Source organism: Galeopterus variegatus, unplaced genomic scaffold (genome assembly GCF_000696425.1).
Source record: "Galeopterus variegatus unplaced genomic scaffold, G_variegatus-3.0.2 Scaffold1003, whole genome shotgun sequence".
Taxonomy (NCBI): Eukaryota; Metazoa; Chordata; class Mammalia; order Dermoptera; family Cynocephalidae; genus Galeopterus; species Galeopterus variegatus.
The window spans coordinates 214914-237895 of record NW_007727114.1 but is presented as its reverse complement, the minus strand read 5'-3'; the positions used below and the strand labels follow the sequence as shown (position 1 = coordinate 237895).

The 22982-nt window shown below is 35.2% G+C and overlaps 1 protein-coding gene across 3 annotated transcripts in view; it reads right to left on the bottom strand.

Moving 5' to 3' along the window:
- Positions 1-22982, bottom strand: part of LOC103591661 (synaptotagmin-14) — a 208192-nt gene that overhangs the window by 123893 nt on the left and 61317 nt on the right. For all 3 annotated transcript variants that reach the window (XM_008574160.1, XM_008574159.1, XM_008574158.1), the window contains 2 exons: positions 22017-22181; positions 14707-14922 (listed from right to left, as the gene is read on the bottom strand). In XM_008574160.1, the coding sequence (XP_008572382.1) occupies positions 14707-14922; positions 22017-22128 (328 nt within the window). In that variant the 5' untranslated portion in view covers positions 22129-22181. The remainder of the gene's footprint in view (positions 1-14706; positions 14923-22016; positions 22182-22982) is intronic.

The window sequence follows — 22982 nt, the reverse complement described above, 5'->3', positions numbered from 1 at the left end:
ACATAAATTAATTTCATAAAAAATTAAAGGTGCTATGATAAGACCAGAATAATGGTTAATGGCTTTAGATTTCAATGAGATCGGTATCAAAAGTTGAATATTTAAGCGCTCATACTGTAGACACAATCCACAGAATTGTCTAATGAATTCTTGGAATTGTTTTATTTAGCTCCTTGACAAGATTCCTATTACTGCTGAACTAAGCCAGAAAATTTCCTGGCTGAACAAGTTAACTTATCTTCCAATCTCTCATTCTCATATCTCCAACTCATTCGTTATAGATGTTGTAGGGCTATCTTCCTAAAACAAAACTCAGGTCATGTGATGCCCCTATTTAAAATCTTCTAATAGTCTTCACTGCCTAAAAGAAAGTCCAAATTCTATACCACAGCAGTTAAGACCCTGAATGATCAGTAGCAACTTAACTTTTCAGTCTCCTATTTTAACTACTACTACTCCTCCAGCCACACAAACCACCTGCTGCTTCTCAGACTCAGCAGAACTTTCTCTTAAACAGCTATTTTTTCTATCTCTGTGCATAACATAGCAGGCATTCAAAAAATATGGTGGCATAAATTAGTGTTTCACTGTAGTAAAAGAGCAAAGGAGAGTCAACTATAATATAATCCAATCTTCTATGCATAAACAAAAAGTTAAAGTTAAATTAGAATGTTTATCAATATTTATATTGTGTAGATGAATAGAAAATTTCCATGTTTTGGTGTAATTTGGCCTTCTTTGATCTAGGCTATGTCTTCATGTGTAAATAAGGAAAGTGGTGGACTAGGAGGTACAAAACTGTGCTGTCCACCGTAAGAGAATCACCGTGCAGTTTATGCATGTATTGAAACAACACACTGTACCCCACAAATACATACAAGTAAATGTTAAAATATTGTGAATTTAAAAAAATTTTTAAAAGAAAATTTGTAGTCATGTAGGCTATTGTATAAAATTGTAATACTGTAGTCCCCCGTCTGTGGTTTCACGTTCCCAATTTCAGTTACCTGAGGGCAACTGCAGTTTGGAAATATTAAATGAGAAATTCCAGAAATAGATAATTAATAATTTTTAAATTGTTCGCCATTCTGAGTAGTATGATGAATTCTCACACCTCCTCCCTCAAGATGTGAATCATCCATTCGTCCAATGTATCTATGCTATAGATGCTACCTGCCCAGTTAGTCACTTATTAGCTATCTTGATTATCATATGGAGTATCACAGCGCCACAGTGCTTGTGTCCACGTAACCTTTATTTTACTCCATAATGGTCCCAAAGTATAAGAGTAGTGATGCTGGCACACTGTTAATACTTGTTCTATTTTATTATTAGTTGTTGTTATTCTCTTACTGTGCCTAATTTCTAAATTTAACTTTATCATATGTATGTATGTACAGGAAAAATCACAGTGTACGAAGGTACTTCAAAAGGTCATGGAAAAAGAGAATTAAAAAATAATACAAATCTTTCCATGAACTTTATGCAGTACTCTCACATACAGGGTTCAGTACTATCTGTGGTTTCAGGCACCCACCGAGGATCTTGGAACATATCCCCTGTGGGTAAGGGGGGGAATATCTAGTAGTCATCTACTCTACTAGTACTAGTCATAAGAAAATGTAGAGAATGAGGCAGAATGACCTTGGCATTTAATACTACACCTAAAACTTAGTGATAACATGATAGATTAAACTTTAATAAAAGGGAAACAAACTTTTAATAGGTATGCTAGACTATTTCTTATTTTAAAAAATTTAACTAACACACCTGATTAATTTCTTGTTAGCAACCTGTTGAATGAACCCCTAAGCATTTATAATGCTTCCTTCATGTCAACTGTTTACTTAAATTGCCTTAGAATGCCACTGTCTTTGTGCTTAGACAGCTTTTAAAACCTAAAATTGCCTCCAAAAAGTTTACCATGAGGGGAGAAATCCAAGAGGCTGAATATACTAAAAATTCTATAATTAGAATCCAAATAAATCACACGCTTAAGGAGTAACTTAACTAAGAGTTTAAAAAGAATTCAATGAGTTATTGTTAGCATTTGTTTGACAACAGAGTGCTCCTGACTGATTTCAGTTCAGAATACAAACCAAGAAATGTGACCACATATATGCAAAAAGGACCTAAAAATTAACAGAAGTAGCAGACAAAAACAATTCAAAAATCTTCTAAAAACAACTAAGATAAAGTTAGCAGTCTTAATCATATTACATATAAAGTTAAGGAAACAAAGTAACACAGATACAAGGCTAGTCTCTCAAAGAATCTGATATTAATATTCTTTAGAAGGTAGTCTGAAATGTATTTCCCTTACACATAGGAGATTGATTGAATAGGCTATGTACTTATTCAAGGGTGTACTCACCAAATGTCTAAAATAGGGAAGATCTCTATGAACTCATATGGAATGACTTCCAAGATACACTAAGTTACAAAAGGAAGATGCAAAAGAAAAAATATATATACATACATACAGGTACACAGTATACTACCTTTCATATGCTACACCTTTTGTAAAACAAAACATAAGAGAAACCAGAAACTAATAAAAGTAGTTAATTACACAGGTAAATAGGAATAAAATGGAAAGAATAAAAAAAGGAATGGGATTTCTCTGAGTATACCTTTTTATTTAGCTTTTACTTTTAAGCTGTGCTAATGCTTTACATATCAAAAATAGAATTATGAGCTCCCTAAATCTCTCCTCTTCTTCCCCTGAACTCCAGCGGCCCCAGCTTAGCTGATGTTACATTTTTATAGTTGTAAATTGGTTGATTTGTTGGAGAGAGTGATACTGCGGACCATCTATTCTGCCATCTTGACTGGAACCCCCCAAAACAGAAATAAATTGATAAAGACAGAAAACAATCCTAACACTGAATGAGACTAAAAATATGAACTGAACTATATTTATAGCAAACAGATAACTAACCACAATGAAAGACACAAAAAGAATCAATTAATGTGTACTTTGAACACAGTACACAGTATATCTTAGGATATATTCTAAGTATAAATAGAATGCAAAAAATTATTGAATTTTATTTAAGAATTTCTGGTTGTTGGTGGTAATTATGTAGCAATTCCCAAACTACTTTGTATGTATTGTAGGACTGAGTAAATGAATAAATACAAGAATTTTGTTGGGAATCATGGTGGTATGGGTGAAGGGAGATACAAATGCAGAATGGAGAAAGGAGAGAAAGAACTCTATAGTACTGGATGCTATTTGTGATATCAAAATGAACTCTGTCCACTGAAAGAGCCAAGAAGAAATGACACCCAATAGCAATAAGTACACCTAGACCTTGATTTCTAAATATCATTCCTCACAAAAAGAAAGCAGGGCTCCTTAAAAAAAAAAAAGGCTGATTCCTAGGCTGGGCAGGGAAAATGCAAGAGGAGAACAGCACTTTTTCTGGCAAAAAATTACTTAAAGAAAGGAAGTGCTCAAGATCTGATGGGGACATGTCAAAAAGATATAGGAGATAGCTTGAATGAACAATCAGTAGACAATTTGAGAATCCAAATGAAAAATGACCGGAATGGGTAACAGTGAATTTTTAAAAAGTCTGTGAGTACTAAGGTAATACCAGAAAAACAGTAATAACTGATTTAAACAAAAATTATCAATGAATGCTAAAACTACTGGGTACTCAGTAACAAGCATACTCACACAGTCTCAAAGTACCTACCCCCAAATTACTTACTCTTTAGAAAGTGGAAAAGGATCTTCTAAAATGGAGCAAACTAGCAGATACCTCACCACTTAAATCAAACAATCAAAGTTAAAAGCACCAATAATAACCGAGATCATGTGGCCCTGGAAGTACACACTGAAGATACTTCACCTTTGTAGTATTCCTGCCAAAAATGTTAACCTGAAAAAAGTGGGCATCTTTGTTATTTGTATTTTGCATAATGTATAACCAACATTCCCAATTCTTGAACTACAGTCAATTTACTTTTGCCAATTATAGTATATCAAAACATCTGTAATATTCTCTGAATACTTCATCAGAAATGCACTGAAAATATGATTCACATTGAATCCTTCAAATCAGGACATGTAGAAAAAGGATGAATAAATAATGAAGGAAAAAAACTATACCTCAGGGAGAGAAAAATCCAAACATTCTTTGATTTTTCAAACACTTATTGGCTATCTTTCTATGTGCCATACCCTCTGACAAGCATTAGGCAAACAAGGACAAGTAAGGCAAAGCACCTGCCACCTTTATCCTTCTCATAGAAACTTCTAATCCCCATAAAAACAATGATAAAGCAATATTTACCTAAACTCTGGTTTAAAAGGAATATATAATGGTGGATCTAAATTAATTAGAATCATCATCTAACTATATAAATCAATAAGATAAGAATACATTAATATAAAATAAATTTTATAATAATTGATTAACTATAGTGTTATAAACAGGGAATCTGGATCAGACTGCCTGGCTTGAATCCTGGGCCCACCATTCAACATATACAAAGTCTACTACTTATTACTGATAAATACACCTCCAAAATGTAGCCCCAAGTGCAATTCTAAACCAAAGCTTAGGAAGATGAGAAGTTGCGTTTCATTTGATTAAAGTCCTTTAAAAAAATTTTTAAATTAATGTAACTTTACTATTACTTCAGAGACAAGAAATAGCTAGAGGAGGCTTTTTAAAAAGACTTCATCTCACAGGAAAATGTATTCCTTCAAAAATGCTGGTAGCATAATTCTCTTTTAAAGTTCATTTGACGTAAATGAAAAAAAAAAAAAAGAATATGCCCTCCCTTAAAGTGTACTAAACTTATAAATTTTTAAATGTGTTAATTTGAAATGTAAGGGTCTGAAATAAATGAATTCCAAATTAACTATATTCAAAGCATCTCATATATTTTTTACAGAAATCTAATTAATTTGGGAAAAGCATTCACTTTGTATTTAGCACTATTGTGAATAAACAGATCTTAGTTTGACAAGTTGTACAATACATTTGGGAACTATTTTGTTGACCAGTTCACTCTGATGAAATTAACTTCCACATTTTTCACAGTATTGGAAGCTTTCAACCAAATGTGTATAGTACTAAATGATTCTATTCTTTTAAAATCTAAATGCATGGAAAAATTTATAAATATGCAACAAGAAGATGTATCATTGTTAAAGAGAATCATTTCCTGGAAATTCCAAGGAAGGGGAAAACTTCAAAGATACTTTTATTCTTAGAAGGAAAATGTCTGAGCAGCAAGATATCTTTAGTGTCAGTTATTAGATCCAGAAAGAATAAATCTATCACACTTGCTAGAAGCAGCACCCTAACAAGTTTTGAAATTGAAATGAAAATTTTCTATAGCCTTGACTCATTAAAAGATTGTCTCAAGCAAGGAAAGCCTTCCACAAAAGGACAGATGACAGCAATGACTTAAAAATTCAGGTGAAGGGCTTCTGGTCAAGACGGCGGAGTAGACAGTTCCTAGCATCACTCTCTCCCACAAATCAACCTATTTGCAACTATTAAAAAGCAACAACAGGAGGCCAGAAATTGGGACCAGAACAGGCAGGAGCCATGTGCTGTGGGACCCTAAACACAGGCAAGTGCCCACCGCACAGAGAGGCCTGAGAGCTGCCGGGCCCACATGCCCTGAGTCAGCAGCGCCAGAACAGGCAGGTGCCATGGGACCTCCAACCCAGGTGAGTCTTCACCACTTAGAGAGGCCTGAGAGCTGCCAGGCCCACATGCCCTGAGTCAGCTGCACCAGAAAAGGCAGGTGCTGCAGGACCCCCAGCCCAGGCCAGTCCCTGCTGCCCAGGGAGGCCCAAGAGCTTCTGGGTCCACACGTCCTGAGTCAGCTGCACCAGAAGAAGCAGGTGACTTGGGATCCCCAGTCCAGCACAGTCACCACTGTGCAGAGAGGCCAGAGAGCCACCGGGCCCACATGCCCCAAGCCAGCTGTGCCAGAACAGGCAGGGGCTGTGTGACCCCCAGAACAGACTATTTCCCGCTCCCCAGAAGCAGCAGTCCCTTCAGGATCAAGGCCAGACACCAAGGTGGAACGAGTGGACCATGATAACCCCTGCCAGAATGACTTATCACCAAAGGAAAATAATAAGTCTCAAGCTCTAGATCATATAGAACAGGAAGCCCTTGAAATGACTGACAAGGAATTTTGAGCAACAATTCTAAGGAAACTAAATGAGCTACAAGAAAACTCAGTTAGACAACACAATGAAGTCAGAAAAAAAATACACAATCTGAAAAAAGAAATGTACAAAGAAATCAATGCCCGGAAAAAGAATGTAGCAGAGCTTGTGGAGCTGGAGGATTCATTCAACAAAATAAAAACCACAACAGAGAGTCTAACCAGCAAGCTAGAACAAGCAGAAGAGAAAACTTCTGACCTTGAAGACAGGCCATTTGAATTAACACAGGCAGACCACAAAAAAGAAAAAAAGAATTTAAAAAATTTAAGACAATCTAAGAGAGAAAACAGACAACCTTAAGTGCTCAAATATCCAAATCATGGGTATTCTGGGAGGGGAGGAAAAGGAAATGGGATTGACAACATATTCAACAAAATAATAGCAGAAAACTTCCCAGGTATAGGGAAAATCACAGATCTTCAGACTCAGGAGGCCCAAAGACCCCCAAACATATTCAACCCAAAAAGATCATCTGCAAGACATGTTATAGTCAAACTGGCAAAATTCAAAGACAGAGAATCCTATAAGCTGCAAGAGAGAAGCAGCAAGTCGCTTATAAGGGAGCCCCCCAAACAGACTAACATCAGACTTTTCATCAGAAACCCTAAAAGCCAGAAAAGAATGGGATGATATATTCAAAATAATAAAGGACAAAAATTGCCAGCCAAGAATACTTTACCCAGCAAGGCTATCCTTCCAAAATGAAGGACAAATACTATATTTATCAGACAAACAGAAACTGCAGGAGTTCACTACCACATGACCAGCCTTACAAGAAATTCTCAAAGAAGTACTGGGTTTGATACCTGAAAAACAACCATCACTGCCATGAATACTCAGAAAAGAACAAAACCTACCAGTAAAACAAAAAAGCTAACAATAAAGAAAAAAGATAGTTTATCTACCACCCCAAGAAACTGACAAATGCAGAAAACACAGAAAATCAGAAAGAAAGGAACAAAAGATATTTGAGATATCTAAACAAAAAACAATAAAATGTTAGGAATAAATCAACACCTTTCAATAATAACTCTAAATATAAAAGGATTAAATTCCCCACTCAAAAGACACAGACTGACTGACTGGATTAAAAAGATGGACCCAACAATATGCTGCCTTCAAGAAACTCACCTCGCCTGTAAAGACTCACACAGACCAAGAGTGAAAATGATGGAAAAAGATATACCATGCAAATAGAAATGAAAAACGAGCTAGAGTAGCTATTCTTATATCAGATAAAATAGACTTTAAACCAAAAACCATAAAAAGAGATAAAGAAGGCTACCATGTAATGATAAAAGGATCTATCCATCAAGAAGACATAACAAACATAAATATATATGCGCCCAAAATTGGAGCAGCCAGATTTATAAAGCAAACACTATTAGATCTAAAGAATGAGATAGACACTAACACCATAATAGTGGGGGACCTGTATACCCCACTCTCAACACTGGACAGATCATCAAGGCAAAAAAATCAATAGAGAAACACAACATCTAAACAACACTTTACACCAACTGGACTTGGCAGATATCTACAGAACATTCCATCCAACAACCTCAGAATATTCATTCTTCTCATCAGCTCATGGAACATTCTCCAGCATAGACCACATGTTAGGTCACAAAGCAAGTCTCAACAAATTCAAAAAATTGGAATCATTCTTTGTACTTTTTCAGATCACAATGGATTAAACTTAGAAATCAACAACAAGCGAAATTCTGGAAACTATACAAACACATGGAAATTAAACAACATTCTACTTAACGACATTTGGGTCCAAGAAGAAATTAAACAAGAAATCAAAACATTTCTTGAAACTAATGAAAACAATGATACATCATACCAAAACCTGTGGGATACTGCAAAAGCAGTACTAAGGGGGAAATTTATTGCATTAAATGCTTACTTCAGAAGAATGGAATGATGGCAAATAAACAACCTAACACTTCACCTTGAAGATCTAGAAAAACAAGAACAAGCCAAACCCAAAGTCAGTAGACAGAAAAGAAATAAGATCAGAGCAGAACTAAATGAAACAGAAACATGAAAAATGATACAAAAGATCAATGAAACAAAAAGTTGGTTTTCTGAAAAGATAAATAAAATTGACAAACCTTTAGCAAGGCTAGCTAAGAAGAGAGAAGTCCCAAACAAAAAAAATTAGAAATGAAAAAGATGATATTACAACTGATACCTCAGAAATACAAGGAATCATTAGAGACTACTATACACAAGTATATGCCAACAAATTTGAAAATCTGGAGGAAATGGATCAATTTCTGGATACGTACAAACTACCAAAACTAAGCCAAGAAGATACAGAAAACATGAACAACCCAATAACAACAAAAGAGATTGAAGCTGTTATCAGAAGGCTACCAACAAAGAAAAGCCCAGGACCGGATGGGTTCACTGCAGAGTTCTACCAAACCTTCAAAGAGGAACTGATATCAATTCTCTACAAACTATTCCAAAAGACTGAAACAGAGGCCATTCTCCCACACTCACTCTGAGGCAAACATCACCCTGACACAAAAACCAGACAAAGATACATCAAAAATAGAAAACTACAGGCCAATATCCTTGATGAATACAGATGCTAAAAATCCTCAATAAAATACTAGCTAACAGAATACAGCAACACACACAAAATTATACACAATGATCAAGTGGGATTCATCCCAGGGATGCAAGGTTGTTCAACATACGCAAATCAACAAATGTGAACACCACATCAATAAAGTCAAAGACAAAAACCATATGATCATCTCTATAGACCCCTGGTAGAGCATTTGACAAAATTCAACATTTGTTCATGATAAAGACTCTCTACAAGTTAGGTATAGATGGAAAGTATCCCAACACAATTAAAGCCATATATGATAAGCCCACTGCCAACATCATCCTGAATGGGGAAAAGCTGAAAACTTTTCCTTTAAGAACAGGAACTAAAAAAGGATGCACACTCTCACCACTCCTATTCAACACAGTGTTGGAAGTACTAGCTAGAGCAATCAGAGAAGAGAAGGAAATAAAGGGCATCCAGATTGGAAAAGATGAAGTCAAACTGTCCCTGTTTGTGGATAATATGATCCTATATTTTGAACAGCCTAAAGCCGCTACAAAAAAAACTCTTTGAGTTGATAAATGATTTCAGGAAATTGCAGGATACAAAATCAACGCACAAAAATCAGTAGCATTTCTTAGAAAAATTTCATACAGATATCTCTTTTTGTAGTTCAAAAAAAAAAAAAACAGATTAATATGGCCACCTAAAGGAGAAAACATGATCAACAAATAATGCCATCACATTTTCTTACTTTTTCTAGAATATCTGTATTTCAGATTTATAATATATAAACTACTCTAAAGGACCCAACTGAAGAGGTTAATCTTGTATGAAATAGACTTAGGGAGGATACTAAAGTAGCAGTGATGATCTAACGGAAGCCAAACATTAATTCTGCAGTAGACTTAACAAGTACAGTTTTTGTAACTTTAGCTATGTGACTTTAGGTTAAAAATTACTTAATTAACCTAAAATCGCTTTTCACTTCTGTAAAATGGGGATAATTTTACCTACCACAATGAATGGCAATGAAGACTAAATATGACAACATGTATAGAAACTAACAGTCAGGCACACAGTAGGAGCTCAATAAATGGTAGTTCTTACTACCTACCTGGTCACGGTTCTTCACTGGTCTCTCCTAATCCCTAACCAGGACCTCTCTAACCTTCTCTACTCTTGCAGATTGTTTCCAATATTAGCTGTTCCAAAGTTTCTCTACTGGAATTAACTAGGGTGTTGAGAAATGAACTAAAGGTTCCTTATCAGCACTAATGAGGTAATACTACGTCATGCAAAAAACATATATTTTAAAATATTTTTCCTTCTACCTTGTAATTTCCATTAGTTACCTCAAACCCACATTAGTAAAGTCCAACTTTTCATAAACTTGAGTGACGGTAATATGGAGAATAAAGGGTCAGAGCAGTAAAGAGAACTGTAACCTACTCTATCCATTCCTTTTCTTGTGCCTTAAGAAAATGAACAAAATCCTGCATGAGCCAAGAGAACTGTACCGAGTAATCCCTGTAGGTGATCGGCCATGAAGAAAGTAGTGTTTCTGCAGAGGCGGCTATGCAGAGGCACAGCCACCTGGTGAAGATGCAAATGTGTATTAGAAGCAAATTCCCCTCTTCCCCTAGTATACACCAAAGGAGGGTTACCCTTGGTGGGTGGGAGGGAGAAGGTGAGATGGGTTAAAAATCCCTGCACCTGCCTCTCTTTCTTGACTCTCAATGTTGATAATGAGGGAGTAGGTGAGTAGGTGGTAAGAATGTGTAGGCAGCAAATGGACATTTTCTTACCACTTATTCTCTCCTCAACAACATTCAGTATGACTTCTTTCCTTATTACTCTACTCTACTAAAACTTCAATTGAAAATCATTCATCAACTTCTACTGAAGAAAGTGGCTTGCTTGAATTCTCATACTCCCCAATCTCTCTGCTCTCCTTAAAACTCTTCTTCTATGTTTGATAAAATATAACATTCTCCTGATTCTCTTCTTTATCTTTTTTACTGTTTCTTCTCTCCTTCTATATGACTCACTTTATTCTCCTTCAAAGGAAATGATTCTCTGATCTTTTCTCTCCCCACATCTCCCTCATCAATTCAACGCATTCCCATTGTTTCCATTCTCTAAGCACATATGATCTGAAAACCTCTCTCCCTGACCCCATTCATGATTACAAGCTTGACAGCCATTTTCAACTGCTTAAATATCTTGCCTCATCACATATGTAAAACCACTTATAACATCTCCTGCCCACTCCCCATCTCCAACAAAAAACTGATCCCTCTCTGGCTTTCATGTTTATATTAATGACCCCACCATTCTCCTAGTCATACCTGATGGAAACCAGTGTCATCTTTGATCTTCGACACTTCCTTTTCCCTAATGTTCTAAATACATTCAGTTCCTAAATCCAGTAAATTCTACCTCCAAAATGTCTCTCCTATCCTCTTATATTCCTATTGCCACTACCACAATTCAGATTTTTATCATTTCCCACACAGACTACTCCAAAGACCTCCTTAGTTAATGTCTTTCCCTAGAGTCTTCTTGCTGCTAAATTAATCTCTCCAAAACACATCCCTGATCGTAGTTCCTTAGTAAAAAACTTCCAGTGAGCTCTCACTGGCTAACAAATTAAACCCAATCTTCTCGGATAGGGAAGCACCCCAGAACTTAAACCTCATCTCTCTTTCCAATTTTATCTCCTATTCTCTCATATATATGCACCTATGTTGGAGTTGAGTGGATTTCTCTCTGTTCCTGAATATTCCCTACATTTTAGCCCTTCATACTTTGGGGTTTATGAAGTATCCTCTATCTAAAATACCTCTACTTAGTCTTTTCACCACCTTTCTGCCCATTCTTAAAAGCCGAACCCAAATACCATTTTCTCTCTGAAGCTCTCTCATACCTTCCCCAATGGGTGGTATTTTACCCCCCTCCCTAAAACCTCTAACATTTTGTATGTATTCCACACTTTTGCCTGTAGTTATGTTCAGAATTTACAGTCACTTGAAACTGCTTTCCCCTATGATCTTGAGCTCTGAAATCTCCCTCTCCAATCAAAGTCTCCTGTTCTTCCCCTATGCCACTGAACGTATTTTAGGCTTTTATCTTTCAGTAAGGAATATCCTATGACACACAAGCTATTCTCCCACTCTATTGTTGTTTTATATTATCCCTTGGTCCCCTCCCCATTCTAAATCCCAATGATAGCATTTTAACAAGGATATCCATCTCCACCAGGATATTCCACAGACACATCAAACTCCTAATGACTATGATTAAATTATCCTCTCCCACGAACTCAATTCTCTCGAGCTCTTTTAACTGACTACATATCCTGACTCCTTCCCTCTGCACACACTCAGTCACCAGGACATGCTGAGTTCATCCTTAGATCTGTATTTCTTCATCCCTAAATTCACTGCTCAGGAGATCACATCACTATCTAACTGGTCCTTTCTGCCTCCTGTAGCCCCCACTTGCAATTCTTCTGTACAATAGCTAAATAACGTTTCTTAAAAGCATTGATCCAAAAGTACCACACTCTCCTGCTTAAAAACTTTCCAGGGCTCTACATTTTCTATAAGACAGTATCAGTCCTATTACCTACCCCTTCTCCAAACACAGATCCTAAGTTATACTTTCCCTTGCTTTCATGATTTCATGCAGACACTATTCTGTGCTTGCTGAAAGAGTTCCTAGTCATGTCCAGTTCACCTATTCTGTGAAGACTCCATTAGACTTCCTTATACCCCTGTCTCCCAAACAAAGCCTGAGTCACCTCCTCCTCTGTATTTCTACAGTACTTTGTTCATGTAACTAACAGACTTCTTATCATATTATATTACTTATCTACTCACTGGTCTTCCTCCTCCAGTCTGTGGGCTCTTTAAGAGAAACAAGCTTGTTTAATTCATCTTTACATCCACAGTATCTAGCATAGTATATGGCACATAAAAAGCTTTCAACAAATGTTTATGAAATAAATGACTCTAATTTCAGAATGCCTGATATCAATCTACCCCAGGTGTTTTACCAAATCATTTAGAGTAGAAATATGTAGAAAAGTACAGGATAGGTACTAAATACATGGGTAAAATGAAATGAGAAGGTGATTCTAGGACACTTGTACCAGTTCCTGAGGTTAGGGCAAGAACAGAAGAGCCACCAAGATTAGACTTCCCTCCTCACTGCTTTTCCCACAGACTACGAGTCATGCTAGACTCTACATAGAAGCCGCAACCCAGACAGCAGAAGCATGTAGGGGGTGAGAGGGAGTCAGGAGTGAGTAGGGGAAAGAAGTCCTAAACTGCACCTACAGAAGTGTCTAGGGTCACAGATCAGACTCAGCTCTTGCTCATGACACATCATCATCACCATCACTTTTCACTACCCACAGCTTCAACGACATTTACTGATCACTTATCTATTAGGTGCCAGACACTATGCTAAAAACAGTACCATACACATCATTTACTTTTCATGACAAACCTTGCCAGGTCAGTACTGTCCAAATTTTAGAGACAATGAAACAAATCTAAAAACAATTAGTTATACCACCCAAGGTTTCATAGCTAATGTATTAAGAGATAGAGGCAGAATATCAACATGAATCAGACTTTTCAAAACCCATTCATTCGCTTTCTGCTCTACTATTCGTGTGCCAGTGAGGACTGCCTTTACTGCTTTGCATTATTCAGTTATCTTTGTAAGCACATGTTTTGTTTTCCCTACTACTAAAAATGTATCTTTGAGGGTTGAGTCCATGTCTAATATTTTGTATTTCTTTCCTTGCATCTCATAATGAGCCTTCTATACAGTAATTACTCGTATTTGATTAATTTATTATTATACTTGTGTACTAGCACAAATAAAAATGAGGCACACCAAACTTCAGTTACCATGAGTAAAAAACAAAAATGAATGATTTGGCCCCTTTCACAAAGGTATGTCCGGGGGTACTGGGGTAAGACTGTAGGAACTAGGGTAAGTCATCAATGGTAGGAGACCCTAAAACAGAAATCATTGCTACAAAATCAAGGACAGTTTGTGTTTGTATATAATAATAAGAACAGTATCTAGGATATACTGTTCTTTTCTTCGTATCTGGATATAAATGTATAAGCAGTCATACATTCTACCAAGGAAATAAACAATTTATTTAAATGTGGAAATAAATATGCTTTAATGAATGTCAAAACCTTTTTTATTTATGTTACAGAAAAATATAAAAACAGGTAAGAGTGGACTTGTATCTTCCACATAGGTTGAATTCTAAAGTCAATGTCAGCACATAAGGCAAAACTAACTAGAGACAATATAGTCCTTGAAATTACTGAAATCCTTGAAAATCCCTTAAATTTCCTTTAAAGCATAGCATACTATAGTACCAGCTCTCAATGTATTCATCTTAGACAGTTTTCCCTCCCGCATGGAACAGATCTCCATTTCTTCTGCCGTGTGTCATGTGAGAATTTGGCTGATATTTAGGGGCAACAGTGAATGAAAAAGCATACATTTACACACTAGAGTCATATTCAACACTGTGAAATTCTTAGACTATCAGTTCCTATAATAAGTACATAGGAACTGATTTCATCTGAGAAAACAGCAGATTCACATCTTCCATCTCATGCATGCTAGGCATATGTCATTGTGAAATGAGAGCTACAATTATCACATTATTTAAATTATTTGGTGTTTTGCTTTTGGGTGTTTTAGTATTGATTTTAATTTTTGACTTGAGCCCAAAGATTTGAATATGAATAAATTATACTCCAAGAAATGTGACTCTACTATATGTGCTCTCTTTATTGTGTTACCATAGATGCCTAGAATTTAAGGAACAAATAATCTAATACTATAGTGTATCACTTAAAAAAGATGAAATAACCTATCTTACCTTCATCTATTGATGCTTCACTACTGTATCCATCATACTCTGCAGATAGAGGACTGTATTTTTGTCTTGTTTCCCAAGCATAGTTCTTTTGTCTAGAATCTGCCAGTGGTAGTCTGGAATTGTGTGTTCTGGATAAGGCCTCATGATATTTACCCAGCGCTTCATCTTCACTTTCAGAGGATGAACTATGCTCATCTTTGTCCATGTAGGAATTATCTATTTGGGATAACAGGAAGAGCAAATGATAATTTTAACAAAGTATGACAAATTTGCTAAAGTTATACAAGGGTACTTCATGGAAAAACAGAATTGAAAAATTACATATTCTTTCCATTAACTTTTTGAAGTGCATACACACATATATATATTCACACACAAATATATATGCACATATATATACACAACCTACATTCTCAGCTTTAGAGAAATATAATTTTTCCATGTAAGAAGCCCAGGCTTTAGATGTTTTTTTTGTTTGTTTGGCTGGTTGGATTTTATTTTTTGGCTGCTGGCAGGTACAGGACCTGAACCCTTGACTTTGGTGGTATAACACTGTGCTGTAACCAACTGAAATAAGCAGCCAGCCCCTAGATTTTTATGTTTCTATAGAAAAAGATCAATGATCAATTGGTTTATTCTAAATAATGTTACAGAGATTTTTCAACCATGTTACACATAAAGGAAATTATAGTGCTTGACATTTTACACAAGATTTTAAAAGAATCAGCAACACAAAAATGAAGTTATAAGTATTGCCAGTATATATGGACCTGATTCAAATAACTTGTTACAAACACATTTTTGGTTCTTATTATGGCCAAAATTTTCAAAACTGACAATGCTCAGTGCGAGCAATGAAACAGAGAAATAGACAGACATATACTATTGGTGGTATTATAACTGGTACAACTTTTTAAAAGAGCAATTTGGCAGAACATATCAAACTTTTAAATCTGCATAGTCCTAGATCCATTTCTAGGAATTTGCCAGTTCCATTTCTAAGAATTCGGCCTAAGAAAATAATTAACAGATGAGCAAAGATCTACATTTCAAATAAGAAAACCAAAATAAGATATAACCTAGATGTATATCAGTGGACCTTGGTTAAGTAAATTATGATACATCTATGCAATAGTATACCACGCAGTCATTAAAAATGAGGACGTGAACTTACAAACACCCAAAGGGAAAGAGTAACTATAACATCATGGTAAGAGAAAAGAGAAGGTCATAAAACAGAAGGTATAAAATTGTGTTACCATTTGAAAAAAATATATATACACACACACACTGCAGTGCGTATGTATGCACATACAAAAATGTTTGGAAAGATACATGCCAAACTGTTAACACTTACTACCTGTGAAAGGTGGGTTTATTAGGATATTTTACTTAAATATACCTAAATTTCAAACAAAATTTTCAGGAGGTATAAATTTTATATTATTTTAAAAAGCACTAGTTATTACTATTTTTTTAAAAAGGTAAACATTTTGAAACTGCACCATGTCGTATTCACTTAAACCAAGATACAACCTTTCTAGAATTATAAAACAACTCTAGAAAGGTAAAGAGACCACAGAAGTTAGAATCTGCTTTTTCAATCTGGTTATTTTCTCCTTACATCAGTTGAGATCACCTGTAGTAAAGAAATCAAGGTCAAAATTTGGGTGGGGACGTACAGAATAAGTAACTTTAAAATACAGGACAGAAATAGAATGTTTATAGGTAGAAGTAAGAGAGCTTAGATGTCATCTAGTCTAAGTTGTGCATTTTAATTCAGTAAAAGAAAGACATAAAAGGGTAACCAATGTCATATTCTGCACTGTCCAATATGTATCCAATAGTCTCATTCAGCTATTTAAGCTAATTAAAATTAAATAAAATTTAAAATCCAGTTCTCCATGCTACTAGCTACATTTCAAGTGCTCAATAGCCACATGTGGCTATTGGCCACTGTATGGAACAATGAAGACATGTTCCATCATTGCAGAAAGTTCTACTGAACAGTGATGAGATGAGAGCAGAGCAGGTCTAGAACCAAGGCCTCCGACTCCCAGTTCAGACGTGTTAGCACTTGGTGGGATACTATGTTGATGGTCTTAGGCAGCAGGAGGGCTCTGAGTCCCCTGAGGAGGGTAACTATCCCCTAGTCAAACTTCACTTATTAAGAAATGTTACCTGAAGTGGCTCTGCATTCAGAAATAGAGAACGAAACACTTCCTCTTTCCATACCTAATAACCCCCATGTCAGAACCTGAAACACAGGTACTAGTAATATCATAGTTCAGTTAAATGAAGTTCAGCTAAACGAATTCTACAGGTCAAACAACTTTAAAAAAGATTTTTGGAACACAGTATGTTTAAGTTTAGTACTGACTATATTCTGGAACACTTGAGAGAGATATTCAGCTTCTTTAAGTACTCACATACTTCTTAATGAAAACAAATTAAAACAAAATTTAAAACGCTATACTGCTACTTGTATTTATTACAGTTGATTCTACTGTTATTTTCTGAATAAAATAATATATAAAATAGTTTATTTCTTTATTATTTGCTACTTCAAGTAATAAGGCTACTAGAACTAAACCAGAGCTACCAAAAGCCACTGAATCTGACATTCAAAAAACTGCTAGAAGAATGGACTCCAAAATGGATACATTTTCAAAAACTGGCATTCCTTTTTAATTAGCTCATTTATCCTGGATCAGCCTCTCCTATACCATTCTTTCTTTCTTTCTCTCTCTCTCTCTCTCTCTCTCTCTCTCTCTCTCTCTCTCTTTTTCATTCATTCATTCATTTATTTTGGCAGGTGGCCAGTACAGGGATCCGAATCCTTGATCTTGGTGTTATAGCACCGAGCTCTTATCCAACTAGACTAACCAGCCAACCTTATTAATATCATTTAAAACTATTCATATAATCGATACATGGAAGATCCCTATTATATATGTAGTCATGTAGCAGAACTAAAAAAATCTTCCTCATTTCTACTGCTACTCAGTTTTTTGTTATTTTACGATAATCTGAATTTATAAAAAAATTCCAGATGTACACTTTATAAATAAAAGCCAGTGTAGTTTTGGTCTTGTGATCAGATCAGCAATAAATGGAAATGACTAAGGTATTAACAGAAGTAAAACTGATAGTAATGTTTTGGAAAGTCTCACAAACACTGTGGTTGAAAAGTGTAAGTGCTTAGTCAGAATCTTAATTCTATATAGAGAACTCAAGAATAATAATAGGGCCGGCCCGGTGGCGCACTGCTACAGTGCGCCGCTTGCGAGCGCGGTGGCACTCCTGCCGAGGGTTCGGATCCCACATACAGACCAGTTCCCGCTCACTGGCTGAGCGAGGTGCGGGCGCAGCGCCGAGGGTTGCGATCCCATTGCCGGTCCCGGTCCGGTACGGGCGCGACACTGAGGGTTGCGATCCGTTGCCGGACACGAAAAAAAGACAAAAAGGAAAAAAAAAAAAAGAATAATAATAGACTGTTCATGAATATTCACTGTAAACATACAGCCGTTATATAAAATTTTTAATGCATGGCTAAATGAATAAAGATATACCCTGAAGCATGTTATTTAATAAAACCTATTGCTCTCAAGGAAAAATATAAAACATTTGATATAGATTCTTATTAAGACAGATTTGCAGAGCAACATTGCATAAAGGAATGTGGAGTTAGTTATAAAATATAAAATTTTTTAATGTAACTAAAGCATACCAAATAAACTACTAAAGTATGCACACTACTTAAGAAAACCATGGAGTTTCTGATTGTAGATAAATGAACATTAAGAAACATGAGAGCTGCTGAAAACTTGGCCAAATAATGCAGGGACCAGGGGCAATACTTAGTAGTATACAAATAACACGAATGCTCTTGAAATGATTGTAAGAAAAAAGTGAATGACATTAAAAATGTCTCCCAGTAAGAAGATTCAAGAAAGTCTTAACTTAGATATATAGAGAAGTATAGGAAAATTGGGAAACTTGGATGATATTCTCCCAATTTAAAAAGTCATGAGAAAATTTAATCACTCAAACCAACATTAGGAGACCTCACCTTTTTCTGGTATTATCTTAGAATATTTTTCATCTTTACTCTTTGCTGTTCCTTTCTTGGCAGAAATGGCTTCACTTTTCTTTGTTTTTATATTTGCTTTCATTTGGTAGTATTTTGTTGGATTTATTTGTTCTTTGATTTTTCCAGGTAACTTGTCTTTATAATTAGTTGATGGTACTGGATGTAAGTCTTCTTTCATAATGGATTTCTGTATCATGTGTCTATTGCTTGTCAAAACATCTTTTGGACAACACTCATTTTCTGAGCACTCATTCCCTTTGGATCTTTTACTTTGGGTATGTTTTCCCACTTTCTTTAAATGATCACAATGCCCTAAACCATTAAGATGTTTATTTTTACTGAAATGCCCCAATTTCTCTTGATCTCTTCTCAAAAATACATGTTGAGGTTCAGCATACTCTTCTATTTTATGATTACCTGTAGCAGTATGTGTCTTTTGCTCATACAGTACGTTTATTCCATTATTATTCTTCTGATTTCCTTTCATTTCTTGATATCTTACCTCCTTAAAATCATTCTTACCATTATTGGAAATTCCTAATCCAATTTTTTTACTGTTGTCAGTACTTTCAAATTCTTGACAAACAGATCCAGCCCTGAGTATCCCATTATTACTCATGTGGCCTTTCAAAGGAGAATCACCAGCATTACTGGTTTCTTGATATTCTGACAGAGTCTGTTGTCTATCATTAATATATTTAAATACTCTTTCTTCATGCATTCCTTGATCTTGCTTTTGTGAAACTGAAGTATTATAACAATTTATTTGTTTTGCTCTGTGCTCTAAATTGGACTGTGTCTTTTGACACTTGGTGTTTTTGGAGACTTCTGGTAACACAGCATTTTTTTGTTTAGAAGTATCTACAGCTTCTCCTGCTGCACAGCTTTCCTCTTCTGGGCGAAAGCCATTTATCATACTTGTTACCTGCTCAGCAACTGAGTCTGTTAAAGCACAGCTGACCTCCCCAACAGCGATGGTTAAATCTTCTACAGCACAACTGATTGTGTCCACCAGAGAGGACACTGAAGGCAGATTCTGCTGAAAATTTCTGAAAAATGCCATTTTCTAATTCCTTGTTTCTAAAAGGTGCAATAAATGGAATTTTCTCTTCTCCAAATATCAAATCTCTTTAGAACTTGAACTTAATATTTACTTAAATGTTGCTACTCATCAGCTCAATATTAGTATTTCACATTGTGGCTTTTAATCTTTCTGTAAATGCATTATGCATCAGAAGAAACATGTTGAAGTAAAGACTCTTCAGGGGAACTGGGGGGAAATCAAACCACTTGGTTTAAATGTAATGACATTTTTCCCCCACTCCACAGCTATCATAACAGCAGCCAGACAATATTTTCCCCTGAAATACTATTGGTTTTTTATTCTATACCTGAAAGAAGAAGTATAAAAAGGATTTTTATTACGTACTTTTAGTTTACTTATTAACAGTCTATGTAAGAGAACTACTCTATCTTACTAGCAAACTACCAATATTATTTCAAACTAAGAAAAATATTAAAGGGAAAAATATTTAAACAATTTTGCATAGAGGTAAGAATAGGGAAGAGCAGGTGAGGACATCTGCTGAGTGGCTACTACATGCAAGGCACTGTAATTGAAACATTTTATCTTACGTTATCTCTTACAATAACCCTAAAAGGTAAATATTATTATTCCTATTTAATAAGTGAAAGAAAAACAAGGCTCAGAAAAATTAAGAAGGTCCCCATTACCTCCTCAAAGGCTCCTCAAGGTCAAAACGAGTTTTAAAACAGTAATAAGGGGATATTTAACTTCTTCATTCTCATTTGCTCACAAGTGAGTGCTGGTATTTTCCAGAGGCTACGTGACAGATTGAATGTAGAAGCAGATGAGAGAATCCAGCTGTCTCCTATTATGCCAGTCATTGACGAGACTGGCAAAAAATGTAAAACAATGTCACTCTTCTCACCAAACTTTCTTTTTTGTTTGGTTTTGGAAAACATGTCGTTTTTTTAAAAATTAAAAAATGTTATCTATATTAATATGTAATAACCTTATTGGATTTTTAAGAATAAATCAATAAAAATATTTAAAAATTTTCTCAGTTTTAACTCCTAATGTGACAAATATCAATAGATATAACCCACATAAACAAAAGTTCTTTGGGTTCCTCAATAATTTTTAAGAGTGCAAAGGGATCATTAGACTAAAGAAAACCCAGAAATGCTGAACCAGAGAATTACTGAAGGCTGCTAAAAGAGATTTCTTTAACCAGTTCACTCTACACATATGGTCAAAAAGCAGGCGGGAGTGGAATATGAGAAACATTGAACTTAACCAAATCAAAACTCCATAAAGTACTACAGTTTTCTAATGTAAAAGTCACAGAATGTAATTCAATAAGTAATAGATTTTTATGAGTAATGAGCCTATCACCTTTTAAGTTATCAGACATAAGAAAAAAGCATCTCTCCAACGTGTACACAGATGAGAAAAGCAAGGGTTCTTTGCCATTGTTTTTCAACATTCTTCTAAACTAACACCTTGCTTTTATAATTCTCAACTTGCTCTGCTATCATTTATATAAGCCAGTCTTTGGAAACAGCAAAGTAAAAACTCTTGTAGTAATTTAAAGAAGAATAAGTCCAAGGAAAATGTTTCCTTAAGTCAAAGAACAGTATCACAGGCCTCATCTTTCCTAGTAACTGGTGATACTAGATAATATAATGGCTATGGTGCCAAGGGAGGGAGTGGAACACTACTTTTCACAATCAGAATTAATCTATACATTAATTTACTAGGGAAAACCACCTGCTCCAAACAATAAAATTATCCATCAGCTAAGAATTAAATAGCACATAAAGAAAAGGGGTGAATACTTCTAGAGACAATAGATTTTAGCTATATAAAGTATCAAGATGTTTCCTTCCTCCTAAAACATATCTGCTCATATTATAGGCTAGAAACCATACCTTACATATAAAAAACAAAAATGTCATTTTGTGATAAGAAACAATTCACCTTTATGCAATATCTTAGCAATTAATGGGTAACAGAAAGACACCAGAATATAATTTAATTTATTTAATAGTAGGTTTTTTATAAAATAGTAGCTCAAATATTAGTTTACTATACATCAAAAGCAACCTTTTAATTGTATATATTAAAATAAATAAATAAAATAATAGTACAGATAAAAAGAACAAACAAGAGAAGGAGAAATATGATACTTACAAATTTTATCTTGTGAATTCTTCCTTGTACTGTATCCTGAACCAAGATCTGGAAACCCGCCAACATTTTCAAAACAGAACTTCTTATTAATATAGAGAAAAAGGAGCAGCATCAAGATAATAAACACCCCAACAGCTGACAAAAATCCAACTGCCTCTGGAGATACTAGAGGAAAAAAAGTCACAGCTGTAAGCATTTATTTTTCTTTAAACTACAAATAAGAAGGAAACACCCACACACAAATTAGAACACTGCCTTCTTTAAATTATATTTTTATATTGTCATAGTTTAAAATAGTTTCATTTATAAGAAAAACAAACTACAAAGTTTTATTCATTCAACAGCATTTATTCAAATTTTCTAAAAGTTTCCCTATAAATTATGTTGGAACAATCTTAAAAGAAAGACAGGAGTCTACAAAATAGGCAGTTATAGGTTTTATCCACTGAAGAGTATTACAAGAGTAATACATTTTAACACAAGAATTAGAAAAAATTATTCCCCATGCACAGGTATATTATTTAGTTAAATTCATGAGAACACACATTGTCCTTATCTCTAAAAGCTTCAATAGCCCTTTCTTATTAAATAAACTCTGGACTCCCTAATCTGGTATTTAAAGCTACAGCCTCTCTTTTCAATATTACACTCCAGTCAAATGGTTCTACTCAATGCCTCAGAATGAGCAATATTCAATACCACACTCCTTGTTTTAGCTCATCCTCTTTCCCTTTCCTGGAATGACCAACTCTTCTCTCTGCCACATCCCATTCATTCACTCAACCGACAGACATTTTTGGAGCATCAGTATTATATACATAGTTCCTGTTCTCCTTGAACAACCTGGTGAAGGCAGTTACAACACAGTGTTAGTAAAAAGGCCATGATTGGGGAAAAACAAGGACTATGAAAACCAAAGGAACACTTTATGTAGTGTCAAAGGATCAAGTAAACTTCAGAAAGTTA